The sequence below is a fragment of the Dendroctonus ponderosae genome, unplaced genomic scaffold (genome assembly GCF_020466585.1).
Source record: "Dendroctonus ponderosae isolate FM_Combo_2020 unplaced genomic scaffold, Dpon_F_20191213v2 Dpon_F_20191213_9, whole genome shotgun sequence".
NCBI classification, from domain to species: Eukaryota; Metazoa; Arthropoda; class Insecta; order Coleoptera; family Curculionidae; genus Dendroctonus; species Dendroctonus ponderosae.
In genome coordinates this window covers 2,623,725-2,634,760 of record NW_026019116.1, presented here as the reverse complement: position 1 = coordinate 2,634,760, position 11,036 = coordinate 2,623,725, and the positions used below count along the sequence as shown (strand labels likewise).

The window sequence follows — 11,036 nt, the reverse complement described above, 5'->3', positions numbered from 1 at the left end:
TGTTTAAAATGAACACCCTAAGTTATAAAAACTCTCTAATTTTATTAATGAGTTAACGCCTTAGATACACAAGATACACACAATATATTCCACCAAAAAGCAACAACAAAACATAAAACAAGCTAGTAAAAATTAAGAACATTAGAGGAGCAAACCATCAAATTAGTCTGAAAAACGAAAATAATGATAAAGAATATATTTTGGAAATGCAAAGAACTTAAGCAATTGAAGATTAGACACAATAGTTTTAATTAGCATTTGAAAGGAATAGTCAAGGCGATCGCAAGCAAGTTTTCTCTGAACATTGATCTATTGTGTGCATAATTCAAGCAGCCCGTCATCCCGTCCGGCTGAAGAAACAATGCACTTTCCAATGGTTCTTCTTCACGAGTACAATGGCGTCTAATTCCTAATTAATTAAGTGTGAAATTTAATTACCGAAAAACTTCTAGTTCCTTGCTTGAATGATGTTGGCTTAAGAATTCGTTATTGTCCACTTTCATTAAAGTCAGGCAATTTTCTGTTTTGTGTGGTCAATAAAGTGAGCGATTTTCTTAGCATTTGGAACAATCGGTAGTTATGCGCTATTTCGCTCAGCAGCTCCTCGAGGGCACGCTTTTGTAAAATGTCAGAGTCGAGTATTGGAAAGTGGGTTAGCGATTCAACGAAAGGGAAATAATGAATTTTTCTATCTTGAATCTACTGCGAGCTAAAGGTAGATAAAATAGCGAGGACAAAGGCTGAATGTGAACAAACGGCCAACTTACCATTGACCCATTTCCAGGTCCGGGAAGTCAAGCCAGGCTCCTTTTCGGCCCCGATCCAAACCAACTGGGTTTTTAGGGTTGGTTTTCTTCGTTCTAGTTCAGCGTAGAGAAACGATGTTTGTCCTTGGCTCATTCCATGGGCTAAATCCCCATTGTGACCTGAAAATGGAGTTATTTTAGGAAAATCTTAGGCAATTTTAGTCTGACAGAAACTATCTTCGATAGTTGATGTTTAGAAGGAGCATATTCACTCATTGTTAGGATTTAAATAAACATATTTAATAATAACCTAAATAAATAAATCAGTTTTGCATCTACAGTGCTTTGATAAATAGTTTTTCTTCCATATGTTCATTTCTTCTGCAAAGTTATTATTTGTTGAGGACCTTTTTGGTACTTTTTTTTCAGAGATACATTTTGTTAAATCTTTGATTAATCGCAGCTGTATTGCTTGTTTCTTCTTTGCATTCTCTATCCCCATATTTATGTTCAGCGGAGTTCGAAATTGATTCACTTTCGACTTTTACTATATCCGCAACAACTCACTCGGAATAGGTTTCTTTCAGATTTCTCGTTTTTTGTATGCGCAATTTATCACACTGGACTTGTGGTTTTTTTATTATGCGGTTTATATAGTTTTGTCATTTATGGTCGTCAATATTTTTCCATCGTTCACCTGTAAGAATCCCTGTGTGTCTCGTCCAGTTTTTTTTATTATTACATTACATCAATTACGTTTTTGTAAGTCTCTTCTTAAGAATTGGGAGTTAAGTTTGCGACCTTTGATCTTACAATATATATATTTTCTTTTTGAAGAAATATTAGCTGGCAAAACCTTCAGTGTTTAAGGTAAACCATCAGATATAGAAAAAAAATAGATAAAGCCAATAGCAACATGAATATTATTCATTACAAGGCTCAAACCCGTTAAAGCCATTACAAAATTAGTTGGTTCCACCTCCAAACGCTCATTATCAAATTCCTATAAAAGCTGTTAAATTTCCGAAAACCAAAAATTAAAAATAAATTTTTTTAAAACGTCTGCACCTTAAAACATCAGTTTTACTACATCTATTTGCTTCTACTATTTTTTGTGACTATTTTGAAGAATAAATTATCTATTTTTCATTTATACTAAAAATGAAAATGAAAAATGAAATAAAGTGCTGCCTAAGCCAAAGAATCTAAAAATTATTCCCAATGATAGATTTCCGAATTAATTAAAGTTTCAAAATTGATCCTTTTTCACAAAGCTTCCTTTAGCTGCTCCTTAAGTTATTCATGCATTATCATATCTTTGTTCTTTCTTGGCAATTGCTATTTAAAGGTTGTTATTTTTACATGTTTCCGTATATTCTGTACATCTTTTTTAAAAACTATAATTAAAATCATCTTTCACGTTTAGTGACTGTCATAAATAGATTCAATTTTTAAAAAATTTACATTGCAAATTGTAGCTTTCTTATTGCTATATGTGGTTATTTTGTTGGGTCTATAATAAGGTATTTCCGAATCATGCAAAAACTGAAGAAAATTGGCACAATTTTTTCATAAAGACCAAAACCAATTTATGGTAAATAAAAAAAAGTTGGTGTAAACGTTTCAATTTCAAGAATAATACGAAATTTCTTGGTATTTAATTTTACAAAACTGCGTAAAAACTAAAACACGAACACGTTTGATATTTGAGAAGAAAAATGTACAAGAAAATCAAGTGGTTTAACTTTCAAGAGTTTTTTTCAAATCCTACTTGAAAACAGGCATGAAAATTCATATTTTAGAGATGAACAGAGCGTAGAAATCACTAGTTGAAGCCGGAAGAGAAGTCAACATTCATATATCCAAAGCAAGAGCTTTTATGGCTATTTTAAACAATTGAATAATAGTCAAACAAATAAAATATTTAGGAAGAAACATTTGTACTAAAATAATCCAAATCAAGGTATTTGCTTAAAGTTGTTGGTTATGGATGTTAGCTGATACGAATGGTGAAATAAAGCTACATACTTTTGCTAAATTTAAAGGAKATGTAGAAAGTTAATGACCAACTTTGTAAATCCTCTTTAAAAAAAAGAAAAGAAAGTAAATGCTCAAAAATAAAGTAATTTCTATAAAAAATTTSCCACAAAATGGGCTAAGTCAACTCTAAAAATCTCACTTTTAATATTCTGAAAATCCTGCAAAATCCTAAATGAGATGAGCTAACAGAGAAAAACTATAGATTTCAGTAAAAGAAAAGCAACATTTATAACTAATTTGATGACTTTTTTAGAATTATTTTCCTGTCTCTTAAATCCTGTCAATAAAAACGTGCAAACATTAGTTAGAACTAAAGAAAGTAAAATATAGTTTGTTTATTTAAAAAAAATCCTCCAGTTATTTCTTGTGTGTGGTTTCATTCTTGCTAGCTTAGTAGTAAACTTTTTACTCTGCGACATTTTCAAGTAATTATATACCACTTGTACGAATCATCAAAAAGTGTCTAATGTAGGCAAATGTATAAGGTGTACCTCGCTGTACTATTTTAATATACCTTTTTATTATATAATATTTTTATTATATAAGTATATAAAAACACATATTCAACCATGAGCTTGTTTTTATTTTCCATMATTTTTCTCGATATTTCAAACAATTACTGATATGTTTTATAACTTACCTTTATTAAATTATTTGTTTTTTAATTTTCATTGATTTCTAACGTAATTTTTATTAAGTAAATATGTTTAATGCTTTGAATAAGCTGTAGGTAATGTATGGCCAAAGAAGTAAGCAATTATATTACATTTTAATATTATATAAAAATACTTCAGTACTACAGATAGAGTAGTTGCAATTTGTTTGAAGATTGAAAAGTAAAATCATGCAAATATTAAATCTAAGCAAGCAATTAAAGACATAGACAAACATAGAAAAAGGTTTGAGTAAATTATATTTTTAGAAATGGGCAGGTAGAAAGAAATCGCAACGAGAAACACTCGGGCGGCAGAAATTGAAAAATAAGCAAAATTCATAAAATTTTGTAAAACAATTAAAACGTAAAATTCACGAATAAGATTTATTAGTTACCTTGATATGATGAGGAAACAAGTAGGTACACAGTTTATAATGCTAATTAATCTAATCTAATTTTCCTTGTGTTTTTTTGCAAATTTAACTAGTGGAAAGTAAATCAAAGAAAGTCCTAATAGAAACTTCGTTTTGTCAAAATTTGCATTCAGACCTGAATGAATGCTCCAAAACTGATTTTTTTCCCACAGGCCTTTAGGATTTTAAAAGTGAGAATTTTCAACTTGAACAATCGATAATGATCACCTTCGTTTTCTGTTGAGCTTTCTGCAAATGTAAAACATACATAAAAACATAAAAAATAGGACTAATTTTTTTATAGACACCTTTAGCGTCAACAATTAGTAACCCATTGACAATTTCTCTTTGTACTAACCTTGGCAGTAAGCTCGAGCTTCCTGAAACGATCCACCCCTAGAGACCCCAAATTCATAACAGGTGCGGGCAAAAGCTGCAAGTTGCGCTTCTTCAGGTGAGTCTTTCGGTGCACATCTGTCTACCGAAAATTCTGTAAAAAACCGTTTGTTATTCACTTACTTCTACAATTTTGCGCAAAAGCAATAAACAGAAGCGACAGTTAAAAGTTCTTTTTTAGGAAAAGTATGCAAAGTTTTCAAAAGCTCATTTTTCGGACTTACAGAAATACCGGTACTTAACAAACATGACAATATACAATTTTTATGCTCCTTCAATGGTCTTCTAAAATCATCCATTACTAAGCTGGAATCAATGTGATTTTAGCCAACCTGTATATCGTGGAAGTGTAGAATAGGAATTCCGTAATTGGCTAATAACGTATAATGGAAAGTATGGTTTCGAAAGCGACAGTTTGCATTCAGTGCTTGCGTTCAAGTTCAGACCGAGCTTCCGTAATGGTTTTACGATCGGGAGTGCCGCGAAAATGCTATTAAATGGCCAACTATTAGAGGTTTCGGATCCTAAATATAACCATTTGTTAATTTTATGTTAAAACCTTGCATCCTCGGTCACATGCATCAGAAGATTGTCATCAAATCTAGCCATTTAATATATATTTTTTCAAATAATTTGCATAAGAGTCATGGAATAAGCGTTTGTTACACCGACAGATCATCGCAGATAACCCTGAACGCTTCATGATATACATTTGTGCATAAATACAAAGATTATTAACATTTAATGAACGAATTATAATAATTACAGACGAGAATAATAGTTTGGTAATTAGGCGGGCCTTGCGCAATCCAAGCTCGCTTTTTCAACGGGAATGAACACGAAATTAGCTAAGTGAAACTGTCTATTTTAGGCGTTTTTTTCAAATCCCCTCAATTAATAATCGCTGATTTAATAAAATAATACAGACAAAATTCGCGGATTACATCGGCAAATCGAATGCATTTTGTTTAAATAATCGCTCCGTGTAAAAACATTGAATGGCGGAAAAAGTTCAACAATGAACTCGAGTAGTTACTTAAACAGATTACAAGATGTTAAGCAAAAAGCGTTAAACACCCTTGTTATAAGCGCTCAAATAGCGATTATGCCAGTGAAAGTGAGTCCGATTACGAAACGAGCGCCCATCGAAGATGAAAATTTATTTAATTGCTACCGGTGAGATTTTGATGGTCAATAAACTGTTAAGCGGTTGATAAAACATTTTGATGTACCTACCATCAGGTGTGAATACTTCAACTTCACAGAGGGATAAAGATCCTTCCACTCCAACCAACTGGAGGAAGACATATTCTCCGATAAGCGGTCGGGCACAGGTGAAGGTTTTCGTTGATCCTTCATCTAAATTTGTACAGTTAAAAAAAAAGTTTAAAAAAATTAGCCTAAATTTGCAATCAGTCCTCACCTATTGTTCCAGGAAACCACGCACATAAAGGGTTTCTTTGCAGGTCGGTACTGCTATTTCCCACTCTGATTTCCAGATCTTGTAGGGGCTGATGGCCGCAGCAGCCCCTGGTGGTCACTCTCACCACTTTGACTGCGTATGGTCTGAGCAAATCCACCTGCCACCAGGGGCTCGCCTCTTTCTGAGTTTCTGAGCATTTTTTCGTTTCGTGATCGCTGCTGGTTTCACCATCGTTCGCATTAAGGGCGGTTCCGCCTCTTACTGTTGTCGATTGATTTGCAGGTTTTCGATAAGCAATGTTTACACCTGAGGAAATAACATGCACAGTTTTAATGAAATTATAAATGTTGATATTAGCAGAAGCAGAATAATTTACTGGGTTTTAAAAAAGTTTTATCTAATTTGGATTATATTTGAAAGTTATAGTTGAAAGACGCCTGAAAATAGGTGGAGTTTAATCTTCTCATTATTTCAAAGCTCGTTAAAATGCAGATTGGACCAGGTTTTGTATAGCAAACTTGAAGAGTTGGTCTATCAATACATCTTCTAAAGTGCCTTATTTTCGATAAACAGCTAAAGATATGCTTGCACAAACAAAATACTTAAAAATGTAAGTAATAATTAACACTTTAATTGTGTATGCATATACGCAATGAAGAAGTTTATTACTATTTTAATCGCAGTATTGTAAGTCAGTACGAGTTGTGCATTCAAATGACTGGTTCTCATATCATACACTTTCTATAACTGTTAGTGTCTTCAATTATTGATTTATTCATGAGTTCTGAAACTGGATGTTATTGAAAGAAAAAATAGATTTGCCCAAAATTGCAAATAGATTTGTATATATTCAGAATGTAAATATAAGTCGACGAGCTCCTGGTGTCTCTCGAGAAGGGGCTTTTTTACGTGTTGCGATATGCGGACGATATAGCCATTGTGGTGTAAAAAATGTTTCAATTTAGCCGCAAATAACACATAACCAAAAATGGAGTTGCAAAATTTTGTGACATTTATTATATCTGGAAAGCAAATCAATGTAGAAAATACATTTGTAAGGATTTTTTTATGAATTCAAAGTTTGTCACCAAAAAGCTGGTTCACACCGTAAAAATGTTTCACAATCCCTAAAATGTATGAAAATTACTAAAGAACAGTCAATATGCAATTAGAACCTTGCGAAAAATTCAAGGCCTCAATAGAAATGCTATTTCGAACGTGGTCAGTCGGTTGATGACAGTCGCTAGTTAAAGAAAACTAAAAAAAAAACACTTGAAAACCCATATAAAAATACTTCGAATGCATAGGAAAGGTTCCCAGCAAGTGCGAAATGTTGTAAAATTTTGATTATTTTTGTCTGTTTTACTTATTTGCATCTAAACCAACTTTACGCATTAAGAACAATATTTATTCCAAAGCACTAACAAAAAATATCCAAGACACCAATAAGAATGTTATTTCGAACATTTCGAATTCTTTGATAACATTTGCAACTTATGTAATATAAAAAAAGCAACAAAATAATTCAAAAAGGATTTAAATGAATAAAAAAGTTTTTCATTAATCAGTTACGAGGGTCACAATATATTTATTTATTTATCGATATTTTTACAAACACTATAATAAAATTGTAATAACAAGGATTAATGTATCTCGTATTATTTCCAAAATATCGAGCAGTCAGTAGGATTGGAATAAAATATTTTTTAGTGCGCAAATTTATCTTTCATACTAATAATTTTCTTTTTATTTTTTAAAGTGTATTTTATATCAGAGATCAGCTATTAATTGTCAATTAGATTCACTTGATTTTTTATATAATACGTAAAATTCAAACAGTGAAAGAAAGTGTATTCGTAGGACATTGTTTCGTCATAAGTTTAACACGGGTTGTTAGATTAGAAAAAGCAAAAAAAAATGCTTTTAAAATCCTTTGAAGGATCGTTGGTTTTTAGTAAACTATTTATTGGGATTGAGCAAATAGTGGTAAATCATTCAACGCCTTAAAAATATGTTTAAAAAATAGTAACGACGTTCCGATCGGTTCGGAATTTTCACTCCTTTTAATATTTGCATTGCTCAAAACACTGGGAAAATATTCAGTCAGTTAAGTTAAAAAAAAATTGTCAATTTTGAAAAATTATTGTTAAGTTTTGAAATTTAATAATCTTTTTCCAATTTCGCACTTTTACTAAAACTGCAATTGTGCATTTTAGTTCAAACAAACTCCTAAGTCTAAGTAGAATTAAGGAAAAGAACTGTAAAAACTGAACTTTTCCCAATAATTACCTAGAAAAGAATAAATACGAGCTTTTTAAAGTTCAAATGTGTTATACAAAAATGCCTTAAATGTGAAATGTAAACGAGCTTTTTAGCCTAAGTACAAACCTATTCCGGCTTATAAAGATGTTTTTTCGAGTCTAAGAAATCTTTGAGTGTTTACATTGGCTGTTAAGTTAAAACATTACATTTGAGAAGCAACAAACTTAACATGAGTCTGTTAGTTGGATCATCCAACACATAATTCAACTCATTTCATCTTGGAAGGATTTTTACTGTATACCGATCTGATTCTTTTTTGGTTCTAAACATACAGAAATAATGTCTTCAACTTTGGCCAAAATCTGTCTTGACTAATCTATTCAAATCTACACCAATCTTGCTCAGGCCCTTGATTAAACACACTTCAACATATCGATGATTCCCATAACAATAAATCATTAATAGGCGATTGAAAAAGAATCAGATTTGAATAGAAAATATTCGTGAACCATGCGATACCTTCAAGGACGTTAAAAATCCCATATTACTACAATAATACGTTTAGCTGCTTTAGTAAATGAAACTTCCCTAACCTTAAGCTGTAAAAATTGATTGAAGACCCTGAAAGTTAAGTGAAAAAGATCTGTGACCATGAATTGCCGTATTGTCTACACCATACCGTGTGGTGATTGTATGTTATAAAAACGATATAAATTATAATTATATGTTAGGCTGAGATAACATCATTGTTCCTTTAGATCTTGAATTCTCAGCGGATTTGATCATAAAGGGTTTTTATTTTCTTTGCTAGTTTTAGAAGCGTTAATCGTTTAAGTCTCACGTAGAAACTGTTGTGAGAATTGATTTAAACCCAGTTTTTCACTTCTTTCTCTGTTATTTATTCTACAGCTGATTTTTTGGTGTCAAAGTACTAAACTGTTATGCAATTATTAAATTATGCAGAAAGCTCAATAAGAGCTTGGTCTATTAAATAATGCAGTAGCTATAATTTTGCATTTTTATGCCCACCGCGGTTGTGTAATATTTACAATTATAAGATTTCCTGAGTTGGCAGTAAATGGCCGAATATTCAATATAATATTTACACACACACACAAAAGGGAGAAAACGTTTAAATTTGTTATATCGTTGGTGCCATCGGCCATTAAAATTAACTAGATTTTAATGTATTTTTAATAGCTAATTGTTATCGAATGCTGTACAGGTAAGACATCAATGCTCACGTTTAAAGGAAATTATTCTTCTTTAAGCTAGTAAATATCTAGAACAGAAGGTGATTATTTTAAAAATGCAGTTTCTACTTCAAACCTTCACGCTGTATATTTTCCAAAAAATCAAGTTTTGCAGTATAAATACGAGTTTCACTCTATTAGAATTCATTACCAAAACCATCAATTTTCCAGTAGATTTAAAATTTTTAACTTTTTGCAAAGTTAATGCCCTCTTAGCTTTTATTTTGATCATCATGTAGTTCTACAAAAATCAAATTTACTCACTGGGTTTATTGATCAAATTTGAAAATTTTGATCTCTATGGAAATCCTGTTGACAAGATTGTAGAACACATTTTAGTTTTTAGCTGGCAAAATAGCAAAAAACAATTAAAAAATTTCAAGATTGCTTTTGACTTAATGTTTTTATAAGTGTTTTAATGCGACCACGATAAAAATATTAAAAACGTGTTAGAATAATGCGCTGTAATTAAGTGTATAGTTCTAAACTATGTATTTTATAAAAATTTTGTACTTTAGCGGAACTCTAATAAGCTTAAAAGGCGATATCAGCTGAAGCTTTTTTGCTTTATTGGAAAACTTATTTTAACTTTCTGTTAGAAAACACCATAGAATAATTATGGGTGGATAGTTTCTGTGGGTTTTCGGATTTCTCTCGCGTTTGCCTAAAATACACATCATCTCTACTAATTTTGAAGCATATCATTTTATTTTTGTCACACAAAAATGTTGAGATTGATATAAGTCTATTTATATCAATTGATTGATTAATTTTACGCAATTCATCTTTATTGCATCAATATGTGTGTGTCATATGGGTATAGAACATATTGATATAAAAAAAACTGCAGAATAAGATGCCAGAAAATATTTTCATTAATAAAGCTAGTTCTAGTTCAATTTAAATATTTGAACTTTCATAATGTACAGAAAATACACCTGAGCAGCTAATGAAACTTGAGTGTAAGGAAAAGAAGGCCCATTTCTTCCTCTACTTTGGGACGAAGGAAACAGGTTGCTATCTCTCAAGGTTTCTGAGAAATTAATTTTCAAAATGTATTTTACAAGTGGCACTTTTTGCAAGAATGAGAAATCAAATTCTTTCGAATTGAATTCAGAATACAGAAATGAAGAGGATATTTGTGTGTGCTATTTAAAATACCAAAGTTGATGGCCGTAGCGCTTTTGTGAAAAAATGGGGATTTTCATTTAAGTATATCTAAGCTATTTTATACTAATGGGACACGTTGGACACGGGAATTTTATACACGTTTTATCTATCTGCTTTCGAGCTTTCGACAAACATTCAAATGTAACACTAGTTTATCTAGATTTTGTAAGTTACTAACCGCAAAAGGGCATTTCTCCTGCCCATTGACCGGAAGACGAGCAGGAAATCTGCGAGTTTCCAAAAGTTTCGTACCCTTCATCACATCTGTAGCTTGCAGTGGTACCTGGTACTAAGCTGGAGGAGCTTAGCGTTAATTTTGCATTCAACGGTATAGGCGGATGACCACATCGTACATCTGAAACAAATAAAACGCCTATTACAGCAACATTGACCTGGTCTATTTTCATAAATTATCAATGGAACAACGTTAAAGGAAAGTTGTCAGTGTTGGATGTCGTGTTTTGAAAAAAATTGCATGCTAGCTTGAACTGGCAGACCGTTAAATGCAATATGGGTGACCGAAATGGGGCCAGTGGATGTTTGAAAATTTTTCTGCTTCAAACGTTTGCTGGTTTCATTCAGAAATAATCCTTATTGATGCACAGAAAGAGTCTACAGGAAAAACGCGGAATTAAACCAAAGACCATTGAAATTCACTTAATATGAAACTCACACGGC

At 31.8% G+C, this 11,036-nt stretch overlaps 1 protein-coding gene across 1 annotated transcript; it reads right to left on the bottom strand.

Annotated features, from left to right (window-relative positions):
- Window positions 1-684: 684 nt before the first annotated feature.
- On the bottom strand, window positions 685-10,786 carry LOC125505658. The gene is made up of 5 exons (XM_048669903.1): window positions 10,537-10,786; window positions 5,674-5,979; window positions 5,487-5,609; window positions 4,213-4,344; window positions 685-926 (listed from the first exon to the last, which is right to left on the bottom strand). The coding sequence occupies exons 1-5, from the start codon at window positions 10,763-10,765 to the stop codon at window positions 700-702; spliced, it is 1,017 nt and encodes a 338-aa protein (XP_048525860.1). The 5' UTR covers window positions 10,766-10,786; the 3' UTR covers window positions 685-699.
- Window positions 10,787-11,036: the final 250 nt, after the last annotated feature.

What these genes read in the sequence shown, in the direction of transcription:
- LOC125505658 (XM_048669903.1), bottom strand. Translation starts at nt 10,765, where the DNA reads ATGAAAATAGACCAGGTCAATGTTGCTGTAATAGGCGTTTTATTTGTT. An exon ending in TGAAGTATTCACACCTGATG is followed by an intron (nt 4,345 to 5,486) that starts GTAGGTACATCA and finishes GGTTTTTTACAG; the next exon opens with AATTTTCGGTAGACAGATGT. An exon ending in AGCTCGAGCTTACTGCCAAG is followed by an intron (nt 927 to 4,212) that starts GTTAGTACAAAG and finishes CTCCATTTTCAG; the next exon opens with GTCACAATGGGGATTTAGCC.